The sequence below is a fragment of the Pagrus major genome, chromosome 4 (genome assembly GCF_040436345.1).
Source record: "Pagrus major chromosome 4, Pma_NU_1.0".
NCBI lineage: Eukaryota > Metazoa > Chordata > Actinopteri > Spariformes > Sparidae > Pagrus > Pagrus major.
This window is the reverse complement of record NC_133218.1, coordinates 1,798,021-1,813,823: the sequence shown is the minus strand read 5'-3', so window position 1 is coordinate 1,813,823 and position 15,803 is coordinate 1,798,021. Positions and strand designations below refer to the sequence as shown.

The 15,803-nt window shown below is 40.5% G+C and overlaps 1 protein-coding gene across 1 annotated transcript in view; it reads right to left on the bottom strand.

Moving 5' to 3' along the window:
• Positions 1–9,359: 9,359 nt before the first annotated feature.
• dok4 (docking protein 4) overlaps positions 9,360–15,803 on the bottom strand; it is a 41,588-nt gene continuing 35,144 nt past the window's right edge. The window contains exons 6-8 of the mRNA XM_073463743.1: positions 10,777–10,915; positions 10,390–10,507; positions 9,360–9,598 (exon numbers count right to left, since the gene is read on the bottom strand). Of these exons, the coding sequence (XP_073319844.1) occupies positions 9,456–9,598; positions 10,390–10,507; positions 10,777–10,915 (400 nt within the window). The 3' untranslated portion in view covers positions 9,360–9,455. The remainder of the gene's footprint in view (positions 9,599–10,389; positions 10,508–10,776; positions 10,916–15,803) is intronic.

Genomic DNA, 15,803 nt, shown 5'->3' with positions numbered 1-15,803 from the left:
ACCTGGCTGTCAAAGTAGTGAATGGAATTACGTCGGTTTGGGTAGAGAAGAAGACTGCCGACTTCTTCTTCTGATTTCCTAAATATTATTAGTTTAGACGCTCCTGAGCTCATTACTGCCCCCCACAGGATAATGGATGTGTTCTGCAGAAGAATGTGCCCTGTCACTGATATATGATTATAGGCCTATAAGACATTTGTTGCAGTTAGGGAAGTTAAGTCCAGTGATTGCCACGCTCCTCCTGTAGGTCGGAAGTTAAATCTGAAGGGTCGTGAGGTGATTAATGGGCGACAAAAGAAGAGAAGACAAAGGTCTGTTACACATGCCTGTGTTTATTTTTTGGCCTTTTCTCTAATCTTTGCTTTGTCGTAAAATGTTGGATAATTTAAACCTTTTGGACAGTTTTTAAAACAACAAGTCAAAGAGTACTACTCTTGACACAAACATTGTTTTTTATAACCTCATCATACCTTTTTTTTCATTAGAAATGCAAAATAACTAGCAACTACAGCTGTGATACTTGTGTGCTTCAACTTTTATTTTCATCAAATATTACAGCAAATATATATAAATCAAATATAAATAAATAAATATACATACATACATACATACATACATGTCAGTCCATTCAATTGTCCTCAATTGTCCTCAAGTGGATTAATGGTCTGATGCCCAAAAGGTTACGGAAGGTCCTAGACAAAGACCAGAGAGCTAAAATCCAGACAGATCAGGGTAGAGAAAAATATAATACAACATATTTGAATACAGTTGAATACAGTTAGTTCCCAGGAGGACAAGTCTCCCTCTTTATATGTTAGACCCAATAAAGGGTCCCCAGATGTTAACAAACTAAAAGTGGTCATTGGAAAGACTATACTGAGTTTCTTCAAGGTATAAACAAGAAACCATGTCATTTCACCATTTTTTAAAGCATGGAAGAGAAACTGATTTGCCCTTTCTCAGAATAACCCTTTTTGCAAAAACCATACCAACCATGAGGGCTTGTTGTAATGCAAGAAGAGTCACAGAGTAGTTGGAGCAACCTGCTATCACAAAGAGACTGTCAGGGATTAGTTATCTGTTTTATATGTTGCTGTATAAATGACGGCTGCTTGAGGCAAGCCTATAAAGATGACGCAGGATTCCGTCAGCAAGATTCTCTTCAGTTTGGTCTTAGAAAAGTGCAGCCAACGAATGACTTTTAACTGAATGAGTCGAGCATTAATAGAACATGCTTTGATCCCACCCTTCTGAACCCTTTTGTCCATAACTCATCCAGAAATCTCTTCACCAATATCTCTAATGTCTCTTTCATGTGTAAAGAAGGGGTTGCCAGAGAAAAAAGGCCAACAAACTGTGAGATTAAATGTTTGGAAGTAGGGGTTCTGGTCAATAGGTCATAGAAGTTGTGTTGTTCGAGGAGGATATCCATGTGAGGCAGATGAACAAAATTTCTAACAAATAGAAGCATAAATGGACAACTCTGAGGGACCCAGCACACTCTTGAGCTACCTTAAAACCTGAAATGTATCACCTAAAATAATCATAGTCATCCTCATAGTCAAAATAACAAGTGATGCTGCACTACTCCACTCCACTAAATAGGACTAAGGGTACTCCTCTCTTCCCATCTGCCGCTACAGCAGGACTCCAGAAGACCCATGTCCTGAAACCAATAATAATGTTGGAAAAATGGGAACCTGCAGCACTCGTTGACGCTTGATTTCGGAGTAAATCCGTAATTTTCGAGCACTTTGATGCATCCCCCTCCAGCATCTGCTTTTTCTTCATTCTGGCCTTTTCGGCCCCTCCTTTCTCCTTTCTCTTCTTGCCTTCTATGTGTAAAACAACAAGCAACCACGCAAATCCTTCGAGTGTCAAAAATCCTTTACTTTTCCTCAAACTTGCTTGCTTTCTCTCTGTCTGACATATGTCATTATCTTGTAGGGTCATGCCATTAGACAAGGGGCCGCTCATTTATCCCCCTACATTTCTGTAAATAGACTTGACCTGCAATCGGTTCACTGGATAAGTGCAGAGTGATAGGCTCTGGATAAATGCATTTCCCATTCCCAGGAGGCTTTGCTCCATTCTACGTTAATTTAAGAACAAACAAACAAATTAAATTGCAGGTCGTTGAATAAGAAGAATTAAACTAAGATAGGCTACACAAAAATCAGTAGATTGATGGGAGAGATCAGAGATAAGTGTGCAGGGTAACCATGACTGAGATATAGAGAGTGAGCAAGTGGTATAAATATTGGTTGGACTTCTACTTCATTCTAACATAGTAGATCTTAGAGATTTTCGCGGAGAATTTAAACAACGTCAATAATTTCGACGAGCCCAAGGGCTGGCCGCGTACGTATCATGGCCACTCAGAATAATCGTAGTAGCAGGTAGTAGCAGGCAGGTAGCAGTTTGTGCTGACTTCACACGTAACCTTCAGATCAAACTTTAACATTATCACCTTTTTAAGTTGTTTTGGCAGACATATTCACATGTGTCAATAGTTTTACAAAAAGAAAGGGCAAAGCATTAAGTGTAGCGTCACACTGCTGAGGAAGTAATGGACTTTATTTTTCTACAAAACATGCACTTTGTGTAGACAGTGTAAACGGGTGAAAACAACGTTTTGTCACTGGTTACAAAGCTAAGGGGAGGACGTAGCCGTTGGTGAAAGCAGACACTGTTATTGTGATTAACACTACAATCATAAGTACACACAATATCCGTCTAGTGTCTTCAAACCATGCTTGAGGAAAACTGTCACTGCTGTAATTTTCCATTCTTTCCCAGCAACTTCTATAATCATCCCATTTAGTGCTTTGTTGTGTGCCCAGAGGGGTGTTTTATAACGCAACATAACCAGTAAAGCCAGACTAGCTCAGTAAATCAGCCTTGTTTCCAGGAAATTCTGTCTCATTAAAGATGTTTGATCAGTCCACTACTTTGATCCAGACTCTAATATCTCAACAAAATATTGGATTGATTGGATCCTATGAGATTTTGTTCTGACATTCATGGTCCCCCAAAGAATCCCCTGATGACTCCTCTAGTGCCACCAGAAGTAGTGACAGTCATTTTCATCTTACACAGTCATCTGGTCAGAATTTCAATTTGTCTAATGCTTTGCTTTATGATTAAATTACATTCCAATTAGCTGCTGCTACACTTTGTTTTTAATGCTAATTAGCAAATGTTAGCATACTAACATGCTAAACTAATGTGGTAAAAATGGAACTCAATATATGCTAAATATTAATAGGTTAACATGATCATTGTTCATGGGGTTTTTGAGCAACTAAATCAACGGTGATAAGTTTGGCATGTGGCTGTAGCCTTAGTGAAATCAGCATTTTCATCATTTTCTTTTGTGTGAATTAATGACAGATACCCAGAAAGACTTCTATTAAAACAGCCCGTCCTCATCAGGAAAATGACTGTGAAAGCAACTTATTATAACCAATATATATGTGTTTTGTTTTAGGAGGAAACCTCTGGCGGCTGTAGATATTATTATGGCAGCAAAGGATGAAGTCAGGTGATATAGTATAAAGAGCGACAAGTTTGCATAGTGAGGAGGTCACAGACAGAACAAGCACAGGACTGTCACCTAAGAAAATACTGTCTGTGTCCAGTGTAAAACTAAAACTCAACAAGTTCTTTCAACATACTAATGTAATTGTGTCACATAGATGATATAGCTGAAGTTACTGAATGTATGAATAATTAAGGTATGGTATAAGTAACAGCGTTATTTTAAGCCGAGCCATAATTTTTTCCTAAACCTAACCAAATGGTTTTCTCTCCTAAACCTAACCAAACAGCGAGCGTACAACGAGAGCATTGCTTGTGTGCTGCATTGGTCATTTTGTTTTGGGAATGGCGATGTATGTCATTTTGGGAGTCACTGGCAGTCGACACATTCAGTCGTTTAGGAATGAGAACGTGTTGATCAAAAATATTTGAGAGACAGACAACCAGTCTGGGGGTATTTTAACAGCACTTTCATCATACGAATGCTATTATATGACGTGTACAAACCAAGTATCATAATTCAACTCAACCTTTTTCTTAGAAACTTCAAATGATCATCTTTTGGGCCCTAATTGATAAGTCATGCTTCATCTTGTGCATTCATTTTTAACACTAGTAATACCAAGACAAGTCAACTAACTCACAGAGTATCAGAAAAAACAATGCCATGATTACAAGCAGAGCACTATAATAAAATGAGTTATCAGTAGAGTTCATGGATCCTGAGTTTATCGCTGCTTGTAACAAAGTATGACTTCCCAGCTGGACTGCAACATGCTGCTAAAGGTTGTTTATGGCCCTAGTTTCAGTTAATTGTAGCTTCATTGTTTTATTTTCTAATATTATCTGTTTAAAATGTGCTTTTTTCAAAGTTATAAACTCATTAGCTCTGACTTTGGCTTCATTGACAAGATTATTCCTGGTTCAGTTTGTTGAGCTCATTAAAGACAGGCTTTTCACGATAAGCCATGCTCATCTGAGCCTTCTTTATGAAACACCTCTCTGTAGGATTCCTCCTCTTACAGTTTCTTTACAAAACAAAGAAACTAACCCATGAACAGAGAAGACCTGATTGTGATGAATCAAGAAGATTTACGCTGATTTACACACACACACACACACACACACACACACACACACACACTTCATATGAAATAAATAGCAACATGTACAAGACTCTCTCCAGAGGGCAGAAAACTGAAGTTATACAGTATGTAAGTACACAAATCACATCTACCCACAATACATAACTTATATAATGTAAACTATCAACAAAATGCTTAGCCCTGTCATGGTCAACTTACCTAAAACATAAACTATGAAATATTAGTTGTAAATGTATTCCAGTATTAATCACCCTTCCTCAGATCTACACACAATCCATTTATGAGGCGTTTCATGATGTGATGGTGGTCAGTGTCTTCCCAGATGTCACATTGCTGTGGTCAAATCACCACAGTCAGATTACCAGTCTTAAACCATTATGACACAATCAAAAGGCAGCAATCAAAGGGTGATCTTCCATATGAGCCCAACCTAATGAAAAGCAAGAACCAACCTTCTTCCTTCTTGACATACTAATCATCTCCCTCCCACCAGTAGCTCATCTCTAAAGTCTCAAAAAAGGAATAGCTAAGTCAGACAGATTGTAATAGAAGGCAAAGGCAGTATGCACCAAAGTCAAGCTGTCTGGATGAAAGGGTCTCTTTTCTGTATTTCTCTTTTGACAGCCTCCTTAAATGGTCAAACACAGCCTTGGGGTACTTCCAAGGTCAGTGCTGGGAAGCAGGGTAGGTAAGTGGGAAGTGTAAGGTTACACTGGTAAGACTGTAAAATATCTGAAAAATCATTCATGCTGGAGTGCCTCAAGAAAATGTAGGCAGACATACAGGTAGGTGTAGTTAAGTGTGCTCCTCTGATTATGATGCACAACAATGTGATAATTCTGAGTTGATCAACATTGTATTTAAGGGGAGATGTATTTGTCCTTCGAAGATGCTGATAATGCTGCAACTCTTTGTGAAAAAGGACACTAAAGGATAATTTTCCTTTCGTACAACTTAGGTCTAATTTCATACTTTTAGATACTTTTAGTGTTAACACTTTATCATTTAAACTTTGTACTTCCTAAAATAATTAATGAGATGTTGGAACAGAACAGAAGAGCAGAAACAAGTTGCATTTAGAAGATCAGACAGGTTGCTAACAAGCCAAGAGCTGAACCAGATTTTCTAAACCACTGTTTAAGGTAAAACTGGATGCAAGGCTTGGTGAATTGTTGGCAAAACATCCTAAATTGAGATCTGTGTGGTCATAGCTGTAATAGAGTTCTGCTTGGGCCTAAAACGGAGACCAGAACCCTGCCCTTACCCATGTCCTTCACACGTGGCATGGCTGAACCCTGCTGGTACCACTACATTTGAGACCTCAACCTGACCCATGACACAACGCAAATCAGAGACATTGGCTGTTTCTACAGTATGGTTTTGCAGTTAAACTGTTTTAGCTAATAATCTCTGAATCTCCATTTTCTTATCCAAATAACTTGGGCTAACCTGGGGGTTTCTTTAAGACCCTAACACACCAGGCCTGAATGATGAATACAGACTACTGCCACCTTGTGAGGAACATACAAGCTAGTAGGTCTTCGGCTGTAGTCTGTGCGGTGTATTCAAGAGCAGCTTGGCTGAGACACAGGTGACGCGGGGTGATGAACAGTCAACCTTAGTCCCTGTAAGTTCTCTGATCTGGGCTTGGTGTGTCTGCGCTCTGAAGCCTGTCTGAGCGTCGGACTTCTTGTCTTTCATACCCTATCAGCCCTCGTTTAGATGATACTGCTGTGTTCTCACATCTCATTATTCAACTTTGGGTTAAACAATAGTATTATTACTGATAAAAATTATGGCCAAAATTTTGAAAATGTGATCAGGTTGTAATAAATTAGAATTTATCTTAATACCATTTGTGTACAAGACCACTGAAGGGAGGTGACTTCTGCAAATGATGTATCCAAGTGATATCATGACCTGCTAGACTAGTTTGACTGAGTGGAAGCAATAAAAACGTTTGAAATAGGTAATTCATGTTCTAAAGACACTCTTATGGAATACACTGTGACACTATCTGTCTGCTGATTTCTCTTCCCTGCCATTGTTTTTTTCACTGTTATCACATCATTGGCTACGTAAGTAGCCAGTCAGATGCTCAACTGCTGCTTTGCAGTGACCTTTGGGGAAAAGAACACTTTATTTACCAAGTAGCCCAATGAGTCACTTGGTCACTTCCATCCTTCACTTTTGACCTGATGTCACATCATGTAGGCATGCCGCTCTGGTGTGAAAAGGGCAAAAATTGACTCTAACCCTGTGAGAGGCAGAGATGCACCTGTTTCATTTCTACCTCAGCCCTTGAAAGAGTCTGTACACACCACTGTTTTACAGTGTTTTCCTATTTTTCCTCCAGTGTTTTAAGAGTTTCCCATTTCAGTATTTAGGGTAATGTTGTTCCAGTAAGAAATAAACTATGAGGGAAAACTGAATATCTAGCATTTAAGAAGTCAAATGTAAAGACACTGAATATCAGTTATTGGCAGGTTCAAATACATCATCAGTATGGGCTTTCAAAATCCATATATGTTGACTTCTACATTGTAAGCCCTTCTTCTACATCTTACCCTTGAATAACTTAAGAAAATAACAGGGTTGTGCAAATATAGCTCAATAGAAGCATGTTATTACTATGATATGTACTAGATACATCCCAGAGGAAGTCTGAAGGTCTGAGGGTGAATATCCAGTTTAGTTCAGGAGCCAATCCATAAAAATGAATATATCCACAGTTTCATTCCACAGTTCAGAACCTCAGCACAGAAAATAGATCCCATAACTGCAAAGTCACATTAGTTATCAGGAAGATCAAAGGCATTGATCAAGATGTAGTCCTCGTGCAAGTATGTCAGCTGGCACTGGTACACACAACTATCCACATGGAAATCCTCAGTGTCAGTGTATTTTGAAATGATAGCACAGTGCTATTAAGGCACCATGCAGTCCTGGTCCACGCAGTATTAAGTGCCGTTAATCCTATGGAAGTCATTTTGGACTTGTGTCACTCTAGCCTTTGGATGTACACACACCTTATAAAAGCAGTGGAAATTTGACCAAAATTCAGTGTTTCACAGATTCCTCAATAAAAAACTACCATATCTAGACAGATATCTTGGTAACGACATAGTTTTGTCTATAAAGGCCTTAATATGCTTCAAATGAATTAGATTCAAGGATGCCTCATCGAACAAAAGTGTTTGTACCTGTTCCGAATGGCCACCTTTGAAGGTGGGCTGAAAAGCCTGCTTTAAACTCTAGACACCATGTGTGAATATTAACATGGATTTTAATGGAGCATTTCTTTGGGGAAATTCCTATTTTCTCTATAATCAGGACTTCTTTGTAAAACTATTGGGTGATTATTAGGAATAATGGGCCATAAAATAAAGCGTCCATTGAAAACTGCTTCTTTTGACACTGATAAAGTAGAGAATACATATTTATATGTATATGGTGGACCATAGCCAGTAGTGTAGAGAGTTGTGGTTTGTGGGCAACTGGGCATGTGTCTCGGTGAGTGAGTAGTATGAGCTAACGAATGTTTTTTAATTGATGATTTACTATTTAAAAGGTCCAATATACAAAATTCAGCCTCACTAGATGTCAGAAAACAGCTATTTGCTATGTAAAGATATATTGTAGTAAAGACGTCCTGAGCAGAGAGTGACGTCACACTCCCTCTCTGTGTGTCGTTATTGAACTTCTCTGGTTTTTTGTTTTGGATAGCTGGCCTGGCTGTGCGTGCACGTGAATCCCTCCCTTTGGAACTGCCCTGTTTATAGACATACTGTATATAGACATAGCGAGCAGGGTTGTCTGTGTGTTCTGACTTATGCCACTTGGGGACAAACATCAGAGTCAACACCACATTTGCATCAAACTCGGTCTACCTGACCTTCAACACTTCAAAAGTAGCCCAATCCCGTGGGAAAAACGTAGACTCTGTGTTTGTTTGTCCCCAAAAGTGGCATACAGTAAGTCACAACATGGTCAAAACACACACATTTGATGCGCATTTACTCTCCGCCTGCTGGCACCACCTCTGAAGCAGATAATAGCCAAGGTGTTCATCCTCTCGCTTGCCTAATGTACTTACATCGTCACTTTATGTGTTTCACAAAAGGGTAACTTTATTCCGTTATCCCCTGTGTCGAGGGGATGCTTCTGTGCTGTGCAACACCTGCTGCTGCTGAGAACGGTGGGGTAGAGAGAGAGCGGGGCGCGAGGGGGGCGAAGGGAGAGGGGAAGTGTGGCCGACATATTGGCTTGTTTTGTTCTAATGCTGGTGCTGAACTGCAACCACTAGTGGTGCTCAATTTGGCAGTTGGGACCTTTAAATCATAATTTCAGTAAAAACCTCTGAGAGTGGCACAAGTGGAAACAAGTGGACACACTTCTGCCTTTAGACCTGGTTTGTTAGTGTTTTGAAGCATACTGAGAGCTTACAGTCCTTACTTTAATAAGTAGGCAATATTTGCTACTCTGCCGGGCAGAGGTTCTCTGTGAAAAAACATAAAATATCCCCCATTTACCGTGGAATTGTCGGAGCTGCAGTCATTTAAGGAAGCCCAATCTCCTTGCAGTCTTTAGTGGAATTTAATTTGAACTTCCTTCTTTGAGGATGGCCAGTTGGCCAGTGTAAGTCCCACCTATTTCATCTCCTGTGAGGTGTAACGTTCGGCTGTGAAACTACTACGGAGGGAGACTGTGCGTGTCTGTCAGTGAACTGTGTGTGCCTGCATGCATATGTATGTTTGTGTCTGCATCTTTTTCAATGTTCATGTCTTCTTCTGTGTGTTTGTGTGTGTGTCACTGTTCACACGTGGGGTAGTGTGTCGGGGAGTGTGTGTGTATGTGTGGCTGGGATTGTGCATGTGTATTTGTCAGAGGCAGCGTGGCATGGCGGTCCGGAGGCAGGTGGGTGGACAGCAGGTCTTCTTCTGCAGCATCACCTACAGTCAGAGCAGGAACACAACTGTTACTGTAGCACGAAACAGATTCTTTGTGTTCAATAATGAGGTCCAGTTTGTCTTTGGTAGGTGTCTTTTTATCACTGTGTGTTTCCCTCTGCTTCCGCGCTTTATGCTAAGCTATGCTAACCATATCCTGACTCCAGTTCTGTACTTAACACTCAGACAAGAGATTGTTATATTACAAAATGTAGTGCCTCTTGTCAACAGTTAGGAGGATGGCAATGTAAGAGATGATGACAATATAATATTGTGACAATATGCCTATGGCAAATAAGAACTGACCTTACACACACAAACAGCTCACTCTTCTCTGCTCATGCGTGTTCAATGCGCTCATAATTTAGGAATGGAACGTTTGTGACAGAATGCGCTCCCCTGCTGGGAATGATTTACTAAATGAGAAGGACCTTTCTCATTTCAAGTTGTGGATCTCATCATCTTTAAAAATCACCCATTAATCCAATCCCAAACAGACGGTTTTTATTGTAGTAAAAGTTGTATTTCAGTTTCTCTTTCAATCTTGACAAGATGAAAAAAGTACATTTAATTTAAAGAGACCAAACTCAAAACACATTTCTTTACTATGATTTTGTTGTGTACAACTTCTACTCCAGCTATGCAAGACTGATTAATTAGCGAAAGGACATTAGGTCCAAACACAATAAATAAAAAGGATGGCGTGGTTGTGCACCTCACATACAGTACAGTATGGTGTACAGTAAGAAAATAAATGGACAAAAATTGTCTAAAGAATGGTGTGTGTGGCCTACCACTCCCAGGATCCATGCTGGTCTGGTTTCCAGTAATGTGGTGCCAGTAGGCGGATCTAGGCAGGATAGCAGTAGGGGTGCAAGGGTAGGAGCCAGGATCTGAACCCACAGACATCAACTGGGAGTCATAAACACACAACATTACAAATAGTTAAAAAAAAAGAACACTGCTGATCAGTACCAGTACCACAATTAACACTGGATGCAAATATATCTTCAGGGACATTACCCACCCAGGTCATCACTTATCTACTCTGTTACCATCAGGACAGTGAATGTTAACATCAGGACAATGAAAATGGTAAATGTTGTGATGGAACACACACACGTGTGTGTGTGTGTGTCTGTGTGTGCATGCGCGCGCACAGATGTTAGCCAGGCTCTCACCCTGCTGTTTTTCTCCATCTCCAACAGGACCTTCTTGTGCTGCTCTGCTATGGCCAGTGTAGAGGAGTGAACCCTCTGGTAGATCTGCTCTCCCTCTCTGGTCTGGAAGGTGTAGAGACCTTCTCCACTGTCACACATCCTACGCACAATAGCAACTCAGTATGAAGTCAGTGTGACATACTGGCCAATACAATACAATGGCAGAAATCCTTAGAGTGCTTCTACTTCACATCATATTTTAGTAACTAATGTGTGATTTCAGGGAGTGATTTAGTGTCCTCTGATCTAAAAGCTCTTTCATTCCGACAACAACACAGACTTGATGGTGTGATGGCCCACACCTCCTAGTTTCCTGTGTTGCTCTGTAGGAGTCATGGTGGGTCGTCAGACAAACGGCTTGCACCTGAGGAAGGGAGGAGCCAAGCACATAAAAGAGCAACTCACCCAGAGTGTGCTCTCTTGCTGGGCAGCCTCTACCTCATTACCATGGCTTACACTCACACATACACTAACCTTCAGACATGCCTACACTACTGACTGCATTCCCTCTTCACTATTTTGCTTAAATATGTTATAAGTTAAATAAATCACTTTGATTTTGAACTTTTGTGTGTGAACTTCCTATTTTGTTACAAACCTGAGCCAAGTTTGTAACAATGGAAACACAACAGCGTCGTCAGTTTTAAACCTGTTCCACACTATGTCCCATTCCAAAATTCAATACAAAAAATTCATCTGACTGTAGTTTATTCGGCCCAGACCAAAGAAAAACAAGCTGTATTGTTGCCTTTTAGTTATAGTCTGGTTAATGACCTCACTGACTTATTACACCATGAATTCTAATGTAACTTATTCATTGGACAAGTTTGGTAAAGTCATCTTGCTTCTTAACCATGGACCCATGTAGGGAAATGAAATTGATTGCCTGACAGCAGGTCATGCGGCGCTTTACTGAACTTGATGTACATGTACTGTATGTATTTATGTTGGATGGTGTCACAAAGAGCTTACTGTAGGAACACATGTCCATCGCCTCGGCATTACATTGAGGCCCTGTTTTTCTTGTTAACTCTTTTCATCTGGATGAAGACTATTCACAGGAAGAAGGCGCCCTAAAGTCTGCCACCTTATCTCCTGGCAGAGAGGACAGTGTTTTTCCTCAACCATAAAACCTTCAGATGAGGACACTTTTAATTAATTTACAACCTAAACTCCTATGATTGAACTTTCTCTCCCCTCCAAACAGATAAATTCTTCCCTCACAGGTCAGTCTGAGTGAGCATGGAGTCACCTACTCACCACATCAGGAGTGACGAACTAACTGGTCATCAGAAGGTGTCAATACAGAGTTGTTACATTTGCAAATTAAGTAACACATCTGATGGCTCTCTCTCCCTCTGTCTCTCTCTTTCTCTCTCCCTCTGTCTCTCTCTTTCCCTCTAATTTCTAATCCACACATTAGAGAGTGAAAGAACACTGGAAACCTTTTCTCACTTGTTATTGTGACCCTCCCATGTCTGTTATTTACGACACATCTGGTCTCACTATCTGTGGGACATTCCACCCAAATGGTCTCTGTGTTCCTCCAGATTTCAGACCATTCCTAATTAACCATTAAGTCAGGATCTCACCCTCTTAATTCTAACAAATTAAGAGTCAATAAAAGAAGTTCATAAAACTGATCTTTCTCCCGTTTCTCTGTGGTGAAATTTGACTGAAATCAAGTTTAATGTTTAAATGTGTCTTGTGTTTGGTGGAACCACAGTACCCTCCAGTGGTGAGTCCTGGTACGAATGGATTAGACTGTTGGGAGATCTTTTGTCTAATACGTTTTTCCTGATTACTAGTAAAAGTCTCTAATATGTTTTTTTGTTTACAAGTATTAAGCTAGAACTAGAAGAAATATGTACAAGTGACCAGTTCTATCAGTTCTACTGTATCTTTAAGTGTGTTTTTATGTTTTGATTCAGTGTTAATTTCTTTTAAATGTTCAGCGAATTTAATCAGGTCATATTATTTCATTGTTAGACAAAGTCCATTTATTTTGCCATGGTAAAGTCCTGAGAAAGGCGAAGCACGATCTCGAAACATTAAATTAGTTTAAATTTAATTAGGTTTCGTGAGTGTAGGCTTATGATATGGTCTACAGCGTGAACATCGTCAGCCCGCCCCTTTGGTCCCGCCTGCCACTCAGGACTACAAAACTGAGAGACAGCTCTCTCTCTCTCGCTCACTCTTCTTTTAATCTTCTTTTTTAAAACTCTTCTTTTTAAGCGCTTTTTTTTTTTTTTTTTTACATTTTTCAACCTTTACCTTCTCTACTTTTGCGACACGCTCTTAGGCAGAAATCTCCGCAAAATTGACCACGTGCGATTTTACCTCATTTTTATAATTTCGAGGAGGACGCACTTGCCTTAAGTGTTTCGTTTTTGTTAAGTATCACTATTTTATTCAGTAGAAGTTAATTTAACTTAATTCATCTTATATTGAGTAATAACTGAGGACTAGCCCGGCCAGCATTATTCTCTAGTTATTTTCGTCAAGAAAGTTGAATTAGTTCAATCAGAAGTTAAGAGCCACCACTCCATGCAAGAAGAAGAAGACCTTTATTAAGACCAACACCGTTAATAAAGACGTGCAGTAACTGCCTGCCTCAACAAACCGTGTGAGCGGTTTGCAACGAAAGAAAGACTTTGTGCCAAGCCGAGACCGGCCTGCCTCCAATGCTCACAAGCGGTGCCATCCCGCTGGGCAGCGGACCGGGACCTTCCTGCTGAGTACTGGACGGACCGCGCTCTCTCTCCGACACCTGGACGAGAGAGCCACCCACTGTGAGATCGGACGAGCCACGACTTCCCTCGGACTCTTGGACCGGCACTGCAAGCCCGCAGTCGAGCCATCAGCTCTGGCGAAAGGCTCAAAGTGGTGGACGTCCCAACTCTCCAGGCAAAGTAGGCTAAACACCTTGCACACTGCTGGATTCACACGCATGTTCTGAGTTGGTGTCTCTTTACTCTTCATTCATAATAATCTTTTATTAAGAGAAATCCGGTTAGGGTCTCGTTATTGTCAAAATTACTCCCGTAATCTTTGAATGCTTCCCAGACTCGCGACTTTACCATCCGCTCATGTCCATGTAGTCCCATTACCTTGATCATTTAGTCTCCACATTTTCTGTTATCATTGTTGTTTGCTTAAATCACCCTTTCATTTATTCACCCTGATTTATTTAGTAAATAAACATATTTAACCGTATGTCATTGTCTGTGCAGGTTTGTTTTAATGTGGAGAACCGATGGAAACTGTGCAGAAATCACTGCTTCATTTGTGAGATTGAATAAATTGATCTGAAATTGATTAGAATTGATACAAGTTAACCTTGTTTAGTCGAATTTGATTAATTACCGCCGGATTATTCAAATAGATAAAACATCGGAGGTGGTGCCCCATTAACAAGTGTTTTATTAATCGCCAATGATGAAAGAATTACATTTATTGGTAGTGTATCTCCTACATTACCGATAAATACCTGATGAGCATTATTAGTTCAGACTGTAATTGGGGCTTGTATTTCAGGATGACACATCAAAATCTAGGCATTTTGTGTATCGTTTTAATTCAAGGGAAGCTAAACGTTATGTGGTTTCTACCTTTCACCTTTGAGGAGGAACTGCCAGAATCATTGAATAGGACACAAACAACACAGCTCAGTGTGAACTCCTTTTCATTTTCTTATGTATCAGGGAAAGACCCCATCCTAACATGGTGAGGCGTATACATGTCACCATTGTCATCAAATGATCCTGAATAATTGTATTGGGCATTTGTACAGATGGCTTACAGGAACGTGTGCTTGTTCAGCTATCAGCAGCTAGCTGCTTCTCTGCTGTGTTATCACTTTTATCTGTTATTACAGCACTGCATGAAATGATCAAGTAGCTCGGTGTCAAGGTCAGCCTTAATATTGTCTTCTGCTGTGTCGGAGATATGGAGCTGACAGCTGTGTTTTTATTGTCGCTGCCGTTTCAACTAGTCAATAGTTGGCAAGATCTCTTTCCCACAACTCGGACCCAGGACAGCGGAGTTTCTTCATCAGTGGAATAACCACCTGAATCTCACCCACCTATGGATCTAACCTCCTCGGTCTTTGATCCATTTGACCACAGTCATGGTCAAAAGACATTTTCGAGTGAGCCTCATACGAAAGTGAGGAAGCAAGAAAGGAGAGGTGGATTTCGGGAAAGAATGAAATGTCAATCCCTGTCTCGCATTTGTAGCACTGTAGATGTTTACAGATAGCTAGGACCAGAGTCTAGGTTCAGAGAAGCAGTTTATAATAAGACCTAAACTATGACTGGTCTGCAGGATAAATGTAGAAAAAAGGGGCATTAGATGGTTTTCATAACAAGTCATTGGCAGAGGAGCTCAATCAGTTTACCTCAGGTTTGATGTCCATGATTTTTCTAATGAAACTGATCAACTAAGGGCTAACCTTACCAGCTCTTATCCTGTTACTCTGTTTGATGAGCGCACTGTGGTCAACACTTTAAAGGGGACATATTATGCAAAACTCACTTTTTCCTTGGTTTAGTATGTATATTTGCGTATCCGGAGTGCCTCCCCACCCCTTAAGCATAAGTTTCGACAACTAAGTCAATATTCTGTACCTGCAGGAGTCAGGAATTGAGTCTCTAAACGAGCCGTTTGGATTTCCGACCGGATTGTGACGTAACAATCCGGTCTTTTGCATACTCCAGCCCTCGCGCTGGCTATCTCCTCCCACACTACGCCAGCTACCTGAACGAGGATCCGCCATTTTCTCGTTCTCGCTTCACTTGTACGCAACAGCCTGACCGCTACCATGTACAACCCGAAAGCCAAGCACTGCTGCTCTGTTGTCGGATGCACAGATCCTCCTGTTTCGCTACATAGCCTCCCTACCAAAGAGGATATCAGAGCGAAGTGGCTACATTTTATTTATCAGGGAAACGTCCCAGCTTCAGTGAGCAAAAGTGTTATGGTCTGTG